We start from the raw sequence: 19,943 nt of genomic DNA on the forward strand, positions 1-19,943 counted from the left end.
TCTATTTTAATAAAACACACTAGATTTAGTTTAGTAACACCAAATAGTCTCTTTATTCACTAGCGAACTGTACTCTTCCATACGCAGTAGAGTTATCAATGAATCAACAAAAGCATGAATGAAGTGAGAGGCAAGAGAATGAATGACAACCCAGAAGGGGTGCACATACTCTGTAGGGATGTTCAAGTAATGCAACACTTGTTATGCATAATTTACCATGAAAACATCTCCGATCTATACCGAAATAATAACAGTTAGTTTGCAAACACGTTTTCTTACACGATTTAAGCAAAAGTTTCCACCGGAAATTATTAGTTTTTCTTTATGTACCGATTTGCCCCAAAAATCGTCTGTTTTACTTGGAGAATTTGGAAACTATCATCCTTCTAGAAGTTCTCACTTCGAAATGTAGGTGGCGAAAGCTTGAAAAAGTTTCACTGCAAGACGCCAATCCAGCTTTCCATGCTCGGTAATGGCGGCCTGCTTGTATGAATAAATGTATCCTTCACTGTGCTTTTTGACACTATCTGGATGTTCGAATCTCGGTTCGAATTTCAACCCCTTCCCTTTCCCTCTCCCAGGAACAGAAGAAAATGGAACAACATAAGCCCTCCAGTTAGTGTCAAAAAGCACAGTGAAGGATACATTTATTCATACAAACAGGCCGCCATTACCGAGCATGGAAAGCTGGGCTGGATAAAAAGGCATGACACGCTAAAAACCGTTTACCCAAATCCTATATTGTTGAAATAAACATGCTTTTGAATTTAATTCAAACATAAATATTTTAGTTTTAAACATGCTTTCAATTTACTTTGAATAATTCATATGTTTAGAGTATAAACATTTATATTTTTGTTTTAAATGAATGAATGATATAACCATAGAGGTAACTCTAAGACTAGAAGGTCCCGAAATAACGTGCTCAACTTTTTGGCTCAGCTCTGGTACTCTCTTCGGTCCCAAGCTAATCGATTCATCCCTCGAAACATAGGAAAAACCAATAACCCCTCATTTTATCTGTCAAACTTTCATAGCCAATCAAAACAAACATTGCGTAGTACTAGAATTTCGACTTGAATGAGCTACGTTAATCGTTTGCTTGGGACCAATAGGCTAGTCAAGTAGTGAGCCAATTTAAAATCGTTAGTTTCGTATTGATTGTTGATTGAACTAGCATTTTCACCAAATGTACTAGAATGTTTTGTTTCTATCATATAAAAGCGTGTACGCTGATTGAGGAGAAAGATTTACGATTTTGTCTGTGTTCCAACCATCTTGTCAACTTCTGCTATATGGGTGCTTTTATACACACCAAATTTCGATTTTGAGTTTCAGCAAAACAATTAGCTGAAATGGGTTCAGTAAAATAATATTTTACTGTAATTCAGTATTAGCATTTTTGCCTTTTCCAGAATCCTGCAAAACAGACAATGCATGTTTTGATTCGCTATGAAAGTTTGACAGATAACATCAGGGGTGTGTGGATTCATGCAGAACATGCAGGGGTGAGTGAAATAGCTTGGGACTGCTTGGGACCGTTGTTCTGGTACTGAGTGAGCCAAAAATAATAATGATTTTCTTCGGGACCCAGTGGTCTTATAGTACGTTCAGACTACAGAGTTATAACATGTTATAGCGCTATCTTGATGGTGGTTTCTGTGTTGCAATTATTTGACAACCGTTATAACATGTTATAACTCTCCAGTCTGGACAGCGTTTTAGAGTTACCTCTATGCTTTTATCGTTCAATTTAAATATTATTAGTCACGCGAATCCCCCACCTCAGCGCTGGCATCGGCTCGCTTTGACGTTTCTATGCATTGTAGCCTTGTTCTGATGAGGGGTGTGACACATCTAATTCTGAATTCTAGATGCTCAACAAATCTCACACTTGTGAATCAATGAATAATGAATAAAAAGAGTTTACTTTACTTTCCCGTGCTTTTCTTACGTGAAAAGTAAAGTATATGCTTTTATGCATACGACCTAATGAGCCGTATGAATAAAGAGAGTTTACTTTACTTTCCCGTGCTTTTTTTGAGCTTGAGCTTGAGCTTGAGCTTGAGCTTGATTGACCGCCCACGGTTGCTACTCTGTTATTGCCAGATCAGCTGTAATTACACAGAGAACCAATAGACGATGCTTGGGACTAGCAATCATCCTCAATGTGTAAAAACTGGTGATCTTAAATTAGGCAATACCAGCGCCGGCCGCGCCCGAACACAGGTCAAGAAAGGAATGGGAAGGATTGTGTTGACATAACACTCGCTTTGATGGAAGCCGAGAACACCTCTGCACTTCCACGAGGAATCACTGGGATGTTGGATAAGAGGGTTGGGTTTGCAGCAGGGTTCGTTTTGGTAAACGATAAGCTGAATTGATGTCCTAACGATCATATAACGCGAAGGAGCTTGGGACTAAACCCACGGTCTTCTGCTCAGTAAGCAAAAACGTTTGCCACTAGGCAGACGAGCACCTTTTTAATCACCGAGTTGCTGTTATTACCATCAGGGCTTCTGTCTGTCCTTTTTTTCATGCGCAGTCAACATAACCATTCATTCAATTTCATGTAGTCTTTTGTGTGCGGTACTTCGTATACCATCCGTTGCTCCACGCTACTTTTCGCATTCATACTTCCAAATGCACAGCTTTACGAATAGGTAGAAAAATCAGTTCTTGCTCCCTCTCGTAAAAAATCCTCTCTCGTTTAGTCACTCTGCTTCGTTTTGATTTTTTTTCACATTTTCATTTCGGTCAAGTTCCCTTTGTCGTTTGCAGTAGTGAATGACTGCAAAAAAAATCAGTTCTACGGCAGTCACCTCTAGCGCAGATAGTGTTATATGTTATATTTGCAAACTTAGCAGTGTTGTTTTTAATAAGAAACTGGTTGAAATTGGAAAGAAAAATCGCAGGCAAGAGGAAGTTTCGTGATTAGGCGAAGGATTTCGTAGTGCAAAATTACGTGGGTGTGTGGTGTAGGTTGAGTGGTGATGAAAGTTGTAAATATTTCCAGAAGAATTTTGATGCGGGAAATTTTGTGCGTAATTTTCGCAGTACACATTTTGCGTTGGCCAAGGAAAGGGTTTTTTTTTTTAAGGAAGGTGAGGAAGTGGAAGCAAAATCGAAGAAAATGAAATAACGTCCGTGGCTATTGTCGATTCATTGAGGAATATGCCTTTGTCTTCGATTGACTGGCCCGAAATGCGTGCGATTCTTGACACGCTAGCTAGTGCGTTAGGTACCAGTTTTTCATCGGGGAAAACCAAGAAATACATTAACATCGATGCTGAGAAAATTCAGAAAAACATTCCACATGAGATGAGAGGACAATTAATTTCACTGAAGATCGACTCTGCATCGCGACATGGTCGTCATATTTTGGGGATTAACGTGCAATTTGAGAATGAAGACCAAATCGTCATAAGAACCCTTGGTAAGATATATATTTTTGTTCAACCGTAGTGCCTCAACAAATTGGATGATGTTGTGCTAGTGGTCACCACTATTTCATCGCTGTTTTTCAATTGATTGAAGGAAAGCGCAGAAAAAGCGGTGAGCAGATAGTATCACTCTTAATTTATTCATCATTTAAATCTAAGGTGCGGTTCCATTGCAGCATACCTCACTTCACTTCGGCAAACCCCCAAAAATCAGTCTTCCGACAGCGCCATACACACAGCTTTTTTAATTAAACTTCTGAGCAAATCATTTCTTACATTTATATATTTTGGATATCGCTGTTTGTCTTCATTATTTTTGACGAGTATAACGGAAACTTTTACAATATTCCGAAGTAGTGCTTCACTCTACAACCTTGTTTCTAAGAGCATTCGTTCTTAAGCTATGTACTCTTATAGCAAGTGATGTTCTGAAAACCTCGAAAAGTTGAACTGTAATTCGCTGAGATAAACTCTATTTTTTCCTTCCATCTAATATAAACTCTACCCAAGGGCAACATTTTATTAAATTTTGATACTCTGATACCCTTTAGCCCACTCGCAAATAAAATAAACGTAACATTTCCCTAACCACCCTTTATTAGGACAAACCTGTAAGATAATAAAGAAATGACCCCAGTTCGAATGCTTTACCGTTTTTTCCCTCAAATTCGATACATTTTTTACGCTAGAGATTGCTAGGTTGCTAAAACAACAGGCTGAAAATGTTCATAAATTATCTTTAGCATATCCATGACTTACCTCTATACAAGGGTGTTTAAAAATATAGATTTTGCTCTACCCTGCTCAATCGATTATAATTTCTGACTATTCTCCAGAAATTTGAACCCATTTGGTTGCGATCTTATACTTCTCTTTGATTTTTATAAGGAAATTATTACGAGAAAATTTGAGAAAGTTCTTTCAAAAAGTGGTCTCCAAATTTTACATAAGAAAAGATAGTATGCATACCCGTATATCATTTTGGAAAAAGGCTAAAACGAAGAAAATAAAACAAAATATTTTTTTTCCCTTGTAATTGCCATTTAAACCTCGAAAGGCTATTGTGGTATGAAATAACAAGCAAATTACAACTCAAACGCAAAAGAATAATCTGGACGGACCTACTTTGGCGGAGGTGGAGCAAAATCTGAAAAATCATTGCAGGGGTTTCTTTCCAAACACTTCTATGGCCACTAGAGGCCCTACGGGAACCAACTCCGGGACAATCCATCGGATGATCACAAAATCATGATAAACAGTCTCCTGCTGTAAATTCATGAATTTTGATACCCATATTGTAGGGGTTTCTTCCAAAACTCTTCCATGGCCACTAGAGGCCCTACGGGAACCTGCGCCGGAATGGCCGTTCCGGGGAGAAACCTTAAACTGGTCCTCAAGTAAGCTGAAATTGTTTCTTGAAGGAGATTCTACTTTGATATCGATTCCTTCAATATTCTAGCGAGAGGCAAGAAAATGCTTAGTTATGGAACATTATACAAGAAATCCGGATTTCTGGGAACCAGACTATTCCGAATGGACATTGTTGGCAATGTCCAGAAAGAAGACAAGTTTCTGAATCCTATGGTGCCAAAAGATTCAAAATCGATCAAATTTGACCGTAGTAGCAAGTATTTCAATTTGTGGAAGTACCTTGTCGAGCTCCTAAAGGTGTTTTTTTTTGTCGATCACATAACGGTTAATTACTTGGCTACAAAACCGTTGCTGATAATACCTTCTTTTATCAAACTGTGATTTGAAAATAGCTGGAAATTAATATTTATGGCCATGCAAAGATAAAATCGACAAAGAGAATCTGTCAATGTTACAAAGGATCTGATTCATTGTTCGGCTCGGTAGGAAGAAAGAAGTCGATTTCATTTTTGTACGTAAAAAGTATTAACCAGAGACTTCAAATATTAAAAATTAGATCGATTGGTTTGAAAACAGCCGAGTTATAGCGGTGAATATAACATATTTCCTACCGCGTTTATCGGGAGACTCGTACAGCATAGCTCACCATTGGAAAAGAGAAATGAAAACAAAATACGCAGAGTACTCCCGGTCATTCTGCAGCTTCAACTTTCAACATGCACGATAAGCGGGAGAATGAATGAATTGAAAAATCGGCTTCCACCGAGTTGCTGCGGCAAACACCACACAAGCAATCGACAAAAGGCAGAACGACTGCGCCATTTTGCCAGTCAAACCGCCGTGCTTGCTTCGCACATTGAATGCAGAAAACGTACGCGATCACGCAGTCACAGTCGATATGCGATCCCCTTTCAAGCCCTGATTACCATGTAGTCATATTAACAAATAAAACGATTGACGAATCTTGAATGTGGATGGGCCTGAGATTAGACTCATGATGTTCTGCTCAGTAAGCAAAAACGGTTGCTCTAAGGCCACCGAGCAGCTCATATCACATAATACCGTTGCTCAAATTTTATCCATCAAACCCGGAACCAACGACAACAACGAGTTCCGCAAAATACACGATACACAAGCGATTTTACCATAAATCTCTTTGATATGTAAGGACCGCGTTTTTCTGCTCAGTAAGCAGGCCACTGTAACCGACGATCTTTCAAATCCGAAAACTAAAAACTACGAAAAAGTACTTAGGCCTTCATTAAGTTCCACTTTCACGCGACGTTCAATGTTTCAATTTGCTCTTTACGTTTTGTTCAGGCTATAAATAGGCTCTTTTCAAAAGTTACGCGAGAAATACGCACAATCGTCGCCTACCTCGCAAAACTGGTTCCAAACGACAACAAAGGCATAAGCAACGATGGATTGTTGAACTTTGCTGGCTGGTGTAGTGTTGCGGCATACTATCATAGAGGTCTAAAGATAAGTCTATTATTTTGGTTAGTGATCCTTTGTATTTGGGTCACCCCACGTTGCGTTTAGGTTAGTATAAATAAATAATACTATTTAGTCATATAAATCACCACAGTTCATTATCTTCAGCGTTATCGGTTTTCGTTTCTGGATCTTTAGTTGCCTCTGTGATATACTTACTTGCGGCATACTATTTTGGGAGTGTATATGAGCGTGTACCATGTACGGTAGCTCATCTCTCATCGTGATGGTGGGACATAGAGATTGCTAAAGTATGATTGTGTCAGTGATTTGTTTTCATCGGGAAAATTTTTCGCTATGAAGTTTTTTTTCCCGATGAAAACATTTTGCGTATACGTATACGTGACGTAGTGTGCGTACGATAAACGTCAGCAATCTCTATAGTAGACAAATTAGAGAGAAAACAAGGAGGTATTAGTATTAGTTATATGTAAACAAACAAAACAAACGAAGAGAAGAGGAAAGAAGAGCAGAAAAATAAAAAAGCGATGAAGTAGATAACAAAGAAAAGAAACGTAGGCAGATTATTAGAAAAGGCATTAGCAATCAAATGTCACTTCCGCCGAGATCTCAGCGAAACCCCCTCCCCGCCGAGACCTGCACAGCCGAGCTCGGTAGAAAAAACTAAGTGTGTAGATAGATTAGTAGGAAAATAAATAAAACTACTTTATGACTCAAAGTGCAATGAATGAGCGTTAGTTTCGGGATCATTTCAGTGTTAGAGTTATGTTAGTTTTGATCCGTAACCAGCCCTGCTGACCCCTCCAACATTAGTTGCAGGCAGTGGTTGTTAGATAATGCGGCACTGTAACTACTACTATTTTAGAGGTATTATTCGTCAAGTTTATACAACTCAATGTTTCAATTGAGCCAAACTATCTATCTTACAATTACAGAAGCAAACCTAAACTTACAATTATCTGCAAATGCAAAATGAAACTTGACAAATCATCGTCAATCCCCTTATTACAGGGCAGGGCCTGACGATTTGAATCTAATTTTGATCAGTGAACGGGCACCATATGGTACATTTTCTCACGATGAACCTATCATTTCCAGCCTATCTGAACTATTTAATAAATGGAAGCCTTAACATGGGTTACGCTCCCCCTAAGCGGGCCCTCCGCATCCTGTCTCTGTCTTATCTCAAATACAAAATGCCAATGGTATGAATGTATCTATATATAACTTGGAAATGACGTACAATCAAATAAACCCGTAACCCACTCACTTGGTCAGGTTTCAGAATCGTCCAGTGGGCAGTACGCTCTACACTCCAAGTTAGCTTTTTTTTCAAATTTACCGCAAATTTGATATTTTACCCATTGAGTGTTGATTAGTCACAATGAAACATTGTGACAGAAGTTGAGGTTACTAGTGTATTACATAATCTAGGTCCTATTAAGGATTATATCTGAAAAATCCAAATCTGGCCAACGGCCACCCTCTAAACCTGTTCTAATCCACCTGAAATGACTAACGAATGGAAGACTTTGACTACCCAGCCATGCAATAGTCTCATTCCGTGCCTTATGGCAACTTGATGATTCTATTGCGCTCATCTTCTGGCACCACCCAGGGGAGACTTGGTCCTGTACCCAATGCTTAACTTATCTCCATTCCACTCAGCTACTCGCAATTTCTTGTGATATAGTGGGCGGAATATTATTATATGAGACAATTCAATGCAGACGTCTTTCCAAATTTGGCAGATCGACAGGTAATCGGTGAGTTACCACGATAGTTGCTATTCAACAACTCGACAACGTCCCATCGTCAACGCCTGCTATGAGAATTTCCCATTGCAGACGCCAACGAAATGACGTCATCGAGCTATCCTGGTTATCGCCTGGTACCTTATAGCACGATGCTAGAAGGCGAACCGGAAGAATCGATGAGCTACCTCCCCCATACTTTCCCGTGCTTTTTTTACGCGAAAAGTAAAGTAAACGCTTTTATTTATACGACCTAATCTTCGAAAAATCTTCTTTAATTCCCCACATAAATGCGAACCATTATTTGACCGTTCCAAAAATGGTTAAAACTTGTTTATAATCCCTGCTAAACTTTAACTGAAATGGTTATGGAACTTTACATGAACGTTTGTGTGATAAAGTTTTAACCGTATGTATTCCCCCTTATTCTGCGAGTCACGTGACTCTCTCTCACCGGTGAGGTGACAATTGTCACCTCGTGTGAGGTGACTCTCCATGCAAATCAAATGGAGAGTCACCTCACACGAGGTGACTATTGTCACCTCACCGGTGAGAGAGAGTCACGTGACTCGCAGAATAAGGGGGATTGTGTTTTTTTGGAAGTGAACCTTACAAATAATGGGTTGTTAAAAACCATTACCATTCCAAATTCTTGTTTTCTCCATACATTTTTTCGAAAAGGTATTATATCAGAACCGTTTTATTTATGATTTGTGAACTTTAATGGTAATGGTTATGGTAGTCCGTAAGTTCTTAGATGGTTTTGTAACATCGATCAACTTTATGTGGAATATATCGGGAATTGGTTGGCTGTATATTAATGATTAGCCAGGCATTTACTAAGGTTCACTGCCAAAAAAACATAACATAAAAACTTTATAACACAATTGGATTTATCGTGCAATTTGTTTGGGCATTCCGTTTTGAAGGGAATAGAGAATATTTTCATTTTACCTGGATTGCACAGAAATTAGACTATTCTGTTTGCTTTGTAAGCTTTTGGAGTCAATTATACCAGTAAAAGGTTGAAGGAATGGTGAACCATATTCTAATCAAGAGTCAAAGTGGGTTAAAATCCATCAGAAGCCAACAAAGAAAATCTTAATATTTTTAAACTTGCAATATATTTTTTATTTAGCTTAAAAGTATAATCCTTACGAACCTAATTAGTTATCCAGAGCGTGAATATTTCAGTAAAAAGTCAACATTTTCTCACGTTTCAGCTGAATAAAAAACATTACATTTATTCAAAAATACACAAATTGCTTATCTTCCTAAACATGATCGATAGGTGTAACTGTAAGAATGCGTACTTAGAATTCGGCGGCGCATCAATTCGGATAAAGCAAGTAATGTAACACAAGAATAGTAGAGTGGGCAAACGTAATGCTCTTCGATCCAACTGATCGATAATCGCAGGCGGAAGATGTAGATCACCGTTGATTTTCTGGGAGTAGCTTTTGTAGTTATCCACTGGAGTGCAACAGCAAAAAGGAGATTTAGGCTTCGACATCGGCCTGGATCTTGGCCATGAAGTCGGCCTTGTGCTTGGCGATTTTCGCCTTGCGGGCTTCGAGGGTTAGCTTGGCCAGGTTGAAGCGCTTCTTGGTGACCTTCTTCTCCGGCTTCTTGTGGAAGACCGGGTCCTTGCGGATACCAGCGTGGGCATTCTTGTAGATGGTCTCAATCTGGAACGATAAAAAAAAATCATTCAGTTTTGTTCAATCGGAAATATCTGAGGTGACCTGTGTAAATGTTTGATAAAAATTAGGAAGTTTGCAAGATTGATGACTCGAATACTCCGAACTGATTATCATGTTTACTGTGGTCCATTTTCGGAATCGGCTGTAACTGAATTTGTTTCAGCAGAAATTTGGTAATGGACGTGAAAGAGGCAGATTACAGACAAACAATAGGATTCGAATACTCACATCGTCGGCCTTGATTCCGAGGCCAATGTACTTGCTGAACTGACGCTTGTAGGCATCATCGTCCTCTTCCTCCAGGGTGCGCATGTAATCGGCGACGTGCTGACCGAAGATGTGAGCACGGTGGACTTCAGCGTTGAAGCTCTTGTTTTCAGCGCTGTAGCCTGGGAAACGCTTGACGGAGTGGGGGATATTGAGGCCACCATCAACAGCACCCTTCATGGCACCGAAGACACGAGCACCAGTGGTGGTACGAGCCAGACCAACATCCAGATAGCAACGGAAAGCTCCTGGGCCATCTTCGATTGATTCGACCAAGTATTCTTCACCGGTCACATCGGTGCATCCAGAATACACAGTGTCCAGACGAAGCTTATGCAGAATGCGGCGGGCAGCCAGCAGTCCAGTGCAGTAGGCAGCAGCGTAGTTGGTTAGACCGACCTAAGAATAGAATAAACCACTATATTAGCGCTTATACCGGATTTGACGAAAACAATAACAATATTTACCTTAACGCCATAGCGCGGTAGCTCGTGCGAGTAGGCAGCGCACACAATGCGATCACCTTCAATACGGGCGTAAGCAATCTGGCAAGTGATGTCACGGTTGCTCAGACGGACAATCATACGATACTTGGGGGTATTGTACTTGTTCTTGTCCTGGACGATCAGACGCTTGCGAGCATAGTAATCGGTCTTACCCTCACGACGCCTGCGGAACCTGACCTGGTAACGCTTGAAGTACTGCTTATTCTTAACAACCTTCACGAAACCCTGTTGGGAGAAAAGAATGAAAACAAGCATCAATAAAATACTGTCAAATGTCTTTCGAGGTTAGGATCACTTTCCCATGCTAATGGGATAGTAATCCGGTACACAGGAATGTTTACACCGGGTATGGCAGTGTTACTACATTTTGTTCTACACTTTACAAAAAAAAAAGACAAATGCAACGGAAATCGCAGAAAATCATGGAAACAATACATTTTGCTTCAAATAAAAATGAACCGTTCAAAATGGTGACGTAGGTCGATCGCCTGGAGAAAAACATTAACCAGAATTTTATCTACTAAATACTTGAATAACATTAAATCTAACTACTTCCCGAAATGGTATACACAATAAGCTGCAATCTGAGGCAAAAATATTGACAATTAACTTACCATTTTGCTGTAAAAGTGAAAATTAGACACTCGCTACGTTTAACACGTTTTCAACACGTCGGTGTCTACGAGAAAAAGAAATAATCAAAGATGGCGCACAGACAGAGAAGAAGAGAGAGAGAACGCAATTTGACATTTCGGTTAGAGGTGCCCGATGTAAAATTTAACGAAACTTTGCAGAACTAATAAATACACTGAAACAAATTCGTTACTTTAAATGTTTCACGGATAGAATCTACACTGAAACAAAGACCATAGTTAGGAATACTATTTTGCAGAAAACACTTATTTTCAGTATAACTACGCTTAATGCCGTTAAATCTACCATGATTTCAGTATAGTTGACTAAAAATATAATCAAATTTACTACCATTCTGTCAAAACTACTATTGTTACTCAAACGGCATAGTAGTTTTGATAGAAAAAATAGTAAAATTAAATGAATTTCGTTTCTGCACAAATCTATTGGTGGGAGTATTTAATTTAAACCATCAATATAGTATTTTTGCCAATGGATTTTGTTTCTGTGTAGGGGTATCCCACTCTAAACTTTGTATTTCTCGCATTATACTCAGAAAGTTCTTACTGATATCTAAGATACCTGAAAATACTTAAAAATTCTTAAGAAATATTTAGCACTAGTTTGCTACCACCGTTGATAGGCAAATTTCATTCGTTTATTTACCCGGTGTCATCTGAGATTTAGTGTGCGCGTATTTAGAAATTCAAAAATTATTTTTAAATTTATTCCTTTTGTGTAGGAATCGAAAAGGAGACCATTTTGATTTAAGGAATATGACATTGCCAAACTGGTTCACCTGTCATTCAAAGGAAGAATAAGGAGCTTTTTGGAAATTTATTGTAAAAGAAAGTGCATTTGGAAACAAATCCTCGAAACAAATTTGTCTATCCCAAGACCATCTATCGATAAAGATAGATTTTTCTTTCATTAGGATCTTGACCGTGTGACGATAACTTGAGGCATTTACGCTGATTGAAGCTGAATACGAAGTTGTGAAAGCTTTCCGCACCATCCGTACTTATGGCATCCGGAAAGCCACATCTCCTAGTTTGCCGCCGAATGAGTTTATTGTAGAAGTCAATCACATTTCCTCGGAATTGGAACCTTCGATGCTCTCCTGGTTAAGGCTTATTATTAAGGCTGGACATGACGAACCAACATATCCACTTTGTGTTAATCTCGGAATCGCTTAAACATTGTTTGGGAAATTGTTTGAAATAAATTAATATAGGGGAAATGGATGTAATGTCGGCCTAAATGCCCCTAATGTGGGCTCATACATAAATTCAGCAATCGACTGAATTTTCAATAGCGACCAAAAATATTCATTAGTACCGTCCCAATGACGCGTTCATCTAGATATAATTGATAGATAGCATATTTTTAGTGATGGGCCAATCTTAGATCCATAGGCCAACATTAGAGCCATTTCCCCTATTTTATTTTAAGATTATTTTACTCGAAATGAGAAAAGATAAGTAATATTTTTGAAGTACATAGTTTTATTTGGTATATCAATGGTTTGAAATAAATTAATATTACAGCACAGATTAATATTTTCCTTCTTATCCTTACTGGTTTCAAAGCCTAAAAGTTAGAAAATCAAGTTGATTTCACATAAATCTTTCGGCTACTATCAGGATACTCACTTAACTCCCTCACCAGTCCGTCGTAACTCATCTTTACCGATGTAAGTTTCTCAAAACGCAGCACAATACGGCCACCAGTGACAATTACAATCAGTTCAATTTCAAGGCAGTTATGCTTCATTGTATTTCTATTGCTCTCTGACAAATAACCAGCGTAGTCCTAGTATCCTAGTAAAAAAATGCCATACTCATACAGCTTGCGGTAATTCTAAGCCGAAATTCCGTTCAACATACGCTTTTATTATGGCAGTTCAGACTGATAGGTTAGGAAGGTCTGTTAGGAATCTGGTTGCGAGTCTGGACGACAACGGCACCATTAACCTCCAGTTAAGCAATAGAATTCAAAACTTTGATATCGCACTGAACAGCCGGGTCGTAATCATAAATAATTCGGTTATCTCGATCCAACAGCAGCCCCTGCTCCAAGGTTCGCTGAAAGAAAATTGTTTTTTGATGATCTATTTCATAAGTACAATTAAAGTACTTACTTATAAACATGATTACACTACTTCATTTAATTTTAACAGATTGAATTAATGCATTGACGGAATAAACAACAACAAATAACTACATTAGAAACTGGTTACTACGATTAAAAAAATAACTTAAAATACTTAAAAATACTTAAGAATACTTATCAGATACTTGGAAAAACTTAATTGATACTAGAGCTATAGTTTAGAGTGGGATGCCCCTACACACAAAGAAAAGTCGTTGCTAAAATTAATAAAACCATTGGTAGAATTAAAAGTTTGCATTGGTTCTTTTTGGTAGAAAGCGGTTGGCTTTCAAAACAAAAGTCAGCCAACTGTTAAAGCAAAAGTTGACCGCTCACTACTTTCAAAAGTTAAAACTTTCAAAATAAATTGTACTACTGTCAAATTAAAAGCTCGGGAGTGGTAGAATTAAAATTGGCATCTTTTCAATTCAAAACAAAGTTCGGTTTGAAAATGTGATATAGTTGAAACAATAAATAACATTTTAAATAGAAAAACAAAATTTTGAAATTAAAAACATGCATTTTCATTGTAATATCACTTTTTTTCATTTTAAATTCTAAACAATATTTAATTTATGCAAAACAGATCAAAAATGTATTTATTTTCATTTCCTTTTCAACTACACAGCAAAAAAAGTTGTTGAATATTACATCGAAACTGCTGCAACCAGGTCAATCAATCGGTTGTGTAATATCACATTGTACGATGTACATCGATTTTGCGAACAAAATTACATCCATTGATGTAATATTGTATCTGCTTTTTGCTATTACATCATTATTTCATACATCAGCTTGAATTACGTTGATTGATATTACATTTTTTTTTGCTGTGTAATTAACAATTATGTAACGAAATTCACAGAGAGACACAGGTAGACATCCCGGTAAGTGAGGGTTGATACGAGGAACACAGAATCCAGACACTGACAAGGCAAGCTTGGTATTGTTTTCCATTTGCAGAAAGTACCAACTGGTGACGGATTCTACGGGCAGCGGGTTTTCGTCCTTCTCCCAATCAAAGCTGAATTTTCGTTTTTCCGAGGCTTGTAGTAGGGTTTGATCCTTCTCCGACAGGAATTTTATAAGGTCGATACCGAAACCTGGCGTGATGTCGTCCTGACAGATTTCATAATCTGATATAAAAAAGAATCTAAAATCCAATAACAATAACAATGAAAATAGTTTACTTACCATTTGGAATGTCAATTTCACATGAGTCTCCACGAGGGTCTCTATAGCAGCGAATAATTTCGGAATATCTAACTAATAACAGTTCAGTTTCTGGTATCCCACAAAAGAACATGACTCTTGTTGTAGCTTCTTACCTGGATTTCATGTTTACAGCGGCCAGACTAGTGAAAAGGGCGGCATATAAGATTCCAGTGCAGCCAGTAAAAACATCGCTGAGGGGTATTTTTGACAGTTGAACAACTTTTGTTTTAAAAATATGTACTTTTAAAATCACGAATCAAAAGTAAAAGAAAAACTTTCAATTAAAAAATCCAACTTTTATTTTGAATATTTTTGCTGTTGAAACTAAGAATTTTGGGAAAATTTTAAAATGAAAATGCATTATTTTTATTAATACAATTTTCGTTGTTTGTGTGTAGGATAGAATAATGTAACTAAGAGCAACCGTAAAGGCCCTAATAAAAAAATAACATACCCGAGCCAGAACCCAAATTATTGAACTATTCCACAAATGGATGGTATGATACCCTGAACACGTCGTTAAGCAAAATAACCTTACATATTTTATTAGGGGGACCACCCACATTAGATCCGTTTGCGTTGCGTTGACGTAAATTTGACAGTTAGACAATAGATTTAGCTGTCACTTTGCCGCAACGCGTCCGATCCTGATCTAATGTGCGTGCGAGTGTGCGTGGGCCTTAACGGTCGTTGTCATTTGCGCGACTATTTTAACAGCGCACAGCGCTCTCATTTTAGTTTAGACACTCTTCTCCACACCGGTCGCTGCTATCGCGGTTATCAATTTACTCGCCGTAGTCCGTACCGGTAGTGAGCATTTTGACATTTCTACGAAAAACAACCTTTCTCCCGCGCTGCTAAATTTGGTAACGCGCTTCTCACCGAGAAGCCGACTGCTATTTTAGTTACTCGTATGGCAACCCCCGATACGGTAGTTGCGATATGATGAGGGCTGCTAAAATGAGTTTAGCAGCGTACCTTACGGTTGCTCTAATATTGGAGAATTTCCCCAATTTTTCACGCGCTCTTTGCTCTAGCCGGCGCAGTTTTCATCCCACCCTAATAAAAAAATACCGTAGGTGAACTATAACCCAAATGATAGAACTATTCTAAAAAAGGTTTGGACACGTCGTTAAGCAAAATAACCTCCTGTTTTCGGAAAAACCGAAAGGCCACGCGTTCTATTGTCGCTAGACTTGGAAACCGAAATTACCCACTCGCGACAATCGATTTTACTCTCGTTCTGTACGTTAAACATAACGTCGCATCTATTGCGCTGTATTCGTTAAATGATGTGCTATAGTTCGCACTAGATGAGACGTTATGTTTAACGTACAGAACGAGAGTAAAATCGATTGTCGCGAGTGGGTCATTTCGGTTTCCAAGTCTAGCGACAATATAAAAACCACTGAATATTACAATATTGAGTTCCATCGAAGACAACAAATCAAGAAGACTGGCAACTCTTCCATTTTCTAATACAAACGCTATGAGACAGATACAATCACGTCATCTTCCTAATAAAAAATACCATAAACGAATGATAACCCAAATAATAGAACTATTCCACAAATGGTTTGGATGATAACTCGATCACCTCGTTTAGCAAAATAACCATAACAATTTTATTAGGGCTGTCGCTCAAAGGTAAATGCTTCGAACGAATTTGATAGCAAATATTACATCCTCAGAAGAAAGGTTTGTGTATTTGCTCATTTTTCTATGCGTTGTTCCACCTTCACTCAAGTGCAGCCCTATTGTATCTGTCGCTTGGATTCTGGCAAAGTTGCCAGTCTTCTTGATATGATGTCTTCGGTTCCATGAACCCGAGCATGCACCCGAGCATGCACCCAGGTCGATAGTTTCGTGCGCCAACTTAGTTTAGAGCCTGGTTTAGAGTTAACACGCTCGATGTTGATTTCATTCACTCGTATGTACATCAACACCCTGAAATGAGATCCAGTTCTTGATGCTGCTGAAAGCCGCAAAGAAAGTCATGCCAAGAGTGAAACCAAGGCTACCAATTGAACTGTCAAACTGGCAGCCTATCGTGCAAAGTAAACAAACATTACGATGCTATGAAAGGTCCACGAAAGATATTGCAATAAAATATAAAATATAATTGAATAAATGATCATAAACACGCAGTGAGCATTAAATTGTCATGTGTAATTTTAACCCAGATATTTAATGTCAAAACATTGCATGGATAGAAACCTCCTGATACCTTTTGGCAAGTTTCAATTACTGCTAATAAACAGACGCCTTGTAAAAAGTTAATGAAGATCATGTGTCAAATGAAATGTATAATCGGTCACACATACCTTTTATGCATTCTTATAGGACCTATAAGTGGTTTGTCTAATGGAATGTATAAGGCTGATGTTTTGGCAAAAATGTATAAGTGAAACACATGAATAAAATAAGTTATTTTCGTTTCAAGTAGAGTTACCTCTATGGTAAAACCTACCAATAACCTTAGTATTTGAGTACTAGAATTTCGACTAGAATGGGTTGCGTCAATCACTTTACTTGGGCTGATAAGGCCCACGCACATTAGATCCGGATCGGACGCGTTGCGGCAAAGTGACAGCTAAATCTATTGTCTAACTGTCAAATTTACGTCAACGCAACGCAAACGGATCTAATGTGAGTGGCCCTATAGGCTAGTCCAGTGTGAGCCAATTTAAACTCTACACAGCAAAAAAAATGTAATATCGATCAACGTAATTCAAGCTGATGTATGAAATAATGATGTAATAGCAAAAACCAGATACAATATTACATCAATGGATGTAATTTTGTTCGCAAAATCGATGTACTTCGTACAACGTAATATTACACAACCGGCGGAATGATCTCTGTACAGCTGTTTGGATGTAATATTCAACAACTTTTTTTTCTGTGTAAATACCACACAGAAAAAAAAATTGTTGAATATTACATCCAAACAGCTGCACAGAGCTCATATTACTTTATACGATGTACACGGTAATCGCAAAATACCCAATAATGACTACAAAGTAAGCATTTTCGAGGGAGACTGGGACTACCCATTCAATGAGTAAATATATTACCTATTTATGAGTATTTGCTACTCAAAAATGAATACTTACTACTTGTTTTTGTAGTTCTAATTACTCATAAATGGGTAAAATTTTACTCATTTAATGGGTAGTCCCAGTTTCCCTCGAAAATGCTTACTTTGTAGTCATTATTGGGTATTTTGCGGTTACCGTGTACATCGATTTTGCGAACATCCATTTATGTAATATTGTATCTACTTTTTGATATTACATCATTATTTCATACATCAGCTTGAATTACGTTGATCGATATTACATTTTTTTACTGTGCATTACAATTTTGTTTGGTGCATTCGTATTCGTGATATTATTTGCTTTCGTTAAGTTAAATCGCTGTCACTACTTGTCGCTTTCCCACAGGACGCAATTAGATTGACAGGTGATAGTTGCGGTACTTGTTTCATCAAAAGTTGTTTGTCATTTCTGCAACAGAGAATTTTGTTAGTTTACCGACTTTAATCCTTGCTAAATTGTATAAAAAAGTAAGTAATTTGTTCTAGAATACTGCAGAGGTGTCCTGAAATAGATGAAGTGTGTAGTGAATTAGTAATTTGGTACTATTTAATTGTGCTGATTTATTTATTGAACTGCTATGTCACTTGGAACATAACCTTTTATAGTCTGGTGGATGTTATTTGCCGAAGAAACAACTGGATCCAATTGTTAAACATTTTCTTCCAGATGTTCCTCACCAGATCCGAATACGACCGTGGCGTCAACACCTTTTCGCCGGAAGGACGTCTCTTCCAAGTTGAGTACGCCATTGAAGCTATTAAGCTCGGATCCACGGCTATTGGGATTTGCACTCAGGAGGGTAAGAATTTAAAATTGATTCATTAAATTTTGAAACATAATCTTAACTTTTCTACTAAAACCCGTAGGTGTTGTAATGGCAGTGGAAAAGCGAATCACCTCGCCGCTGATGGAACCGACCAAAGTGGAAAAAATCGTCGAAGTCGATAAGCATGTTGGCTGTGCCACTTCTGGTTTGATGGCCGATTCGCGTACTCTGTTGGACAGGGCAAGGGTTGAGTGCCAAAATCATTGGTTCGTTTACAACGAGCGGATGTCGGTTGAGTCGTGCGCACAGGCTGTGTCCAGTTTAGCGATCCAGTTTGGTGACAGCGACGATACCGGTTCGGCCATGAGCCGGCCGTTCGGAGTGGCGATCCTGTTCGCTGGCATAGAAAGCGGTGAACCCCAGCTATGGCACATGGATCCTTCAGGGACGTACATTCGGTACGATGCCAAGGCTATCGGATCTGGTAGCGAAGGAGCGCAGCAGAATCTACAGGTAATATCGATTGCCTGGTTTTCTTGCTAGATGGGATCAAATGACTTTCCGTTTTCTGCTTACAGGAATACTACCTCCAAACGATGACCATCAAGGAAGCCATCAATTTAGCTCTCAGCACCCTGAAGCAGGTGATGGAAGAAAAACTCAATTCCACCAACGTAGAAGTAATGACGATGACACCCGGCGAGCTGTTCCGGATGTTCGTGAAGGAGGAAGTCGAGGAGTACATCAACAATATGAGCTAATTGCATTAAAAACATAATATTGATAATGATTATTTCTTTGCTGCGGATAAAATTTGGAAATGTTAATTTACGGAATGATGAACTGCACTGATGGAAGATTATAAATAATCCGTTTCTATCTGAGTAATCAGATTCAGTATGTGATGTGTCTGTGTTTTAATCTTACGAGAAAAATAGTTCACTAATTTAGAAATGGGTCGGCAATAGCACAGAGAACAGACATTAAGGCTCGAACAAAATTTCTCTAAAAACTTGTGTAAAGATTCCTATTTGACTTAAGTGCCACTAACGGCGACTTCTCTACTTAAAAACCCTCTTTGAAAACATGATGGCGCTGGCGTTGCAAAAATTACACTAGACACTAAGTGCTGGTAGCGCCAAGTGGCAATTTTCAACAGATAATTTATCAATACTAGCGCCCAATTGGTCGAAAGCGATACATTTATAGAGGAAATCAGGAGATGCTAGCGGTATGTAACAGCGACGTTTCCACTTAACTTTACACAAGTTTCTGACCGAACTTGAACGTCTGTTCTCTGTGTTTATACCAAAACACCTGACATACGGGGTTTTCATTGGATGAAAGAGACCGTGAAGCGATCCCCACACGTATAAATATATTGACACGAAGGCGAATTATTGACAATAATATTAAAGGTGTGAACACCGACAAACCGACATGACACTTAATTCTGACTTATGCCCGAAAATCGTAAACGGCCGATTTAAATGTGCAGTGATCCGAACTGTCAAAACCATAGAATTTTTTACGTAGAACTACGTCTTTGTCGACTATACTGAGGTGCAAATCAAAAAA

The 19,943-nt window shown here is 38.4% G+C and overlaps 2 protein-coding genes across 2 annotated transcripts; one reads left to right on the top strand and one right to left on the bottom strand.

The window, feature by feature from the left end:
- Nucleotides 1-9,230: 9,230 nt before the first annotated feature.
- On the bottom strand, nt 9,231-11,219 carry RpL5 (ribosomal protein L5). The gene is made up of 4 exons (XM_065221380.1): nt 11,114-11,219; nt 10,461-10,724; nt 9,955-10,392; nt 9,231-9,711 (listed from the first exon to the last, which is right to left on the bottom strand). Exons 1-4 carry the CDS (start codon nt 11,114-11,116, stop codon nt 9,523-9,525), a joined length of 894 nt encoding a protein of 297 aa, XP_065077452.1. The 5' UTR covers nt 11,117-11,219; the 3' UTR covers nt 9,231-9,522.
- A 6,743-nt stretch (nt 11,220-17,962) lies between these two features.
- Prosalpha5 (proteasome alpha5 subunit) lies at nt 17,963-19,265 on the top strand. The gene is made up of 4 exons (XM_065221061.1): nt 17,963-18,066; nt 18,266-18,398; nt 18,466-18,878; nt 18,944-19,265. The coding sequence occupies exons 2-4, from the start codon at nt 18,266-18,268 to the stop codon at nt 19,124-19,126; spliced, it is 729 nt and encodes a 242-aa protein (XP_065077133.1). The 5' UTR covers nt 17,963-18,066; the 3' UTR covers nt 19,127-19,265.
- Nucleotides 19,266-19,943: the final 678 nt, after the last annotated feature.

The sequence above is a fragment of the Ochlerotatus camptorhynchus genome, unplaced genomic scaffold (assembly GCF_037179485.1).
Source record: "Ochlerotatus camptorhynchus isolate MF236.1 unplaced genomic scaffold, CSIRO-AGI_Acam_v1.1 ptg000012l, whole genome shotgun sequence".
Taxonomy (NCBI): Eukaryota; Metazoa; Arthropoda; class Insecta; order Diptera; family Culicidae; genus Ochlerotatus; species Ochlerotatus camptorhynchus.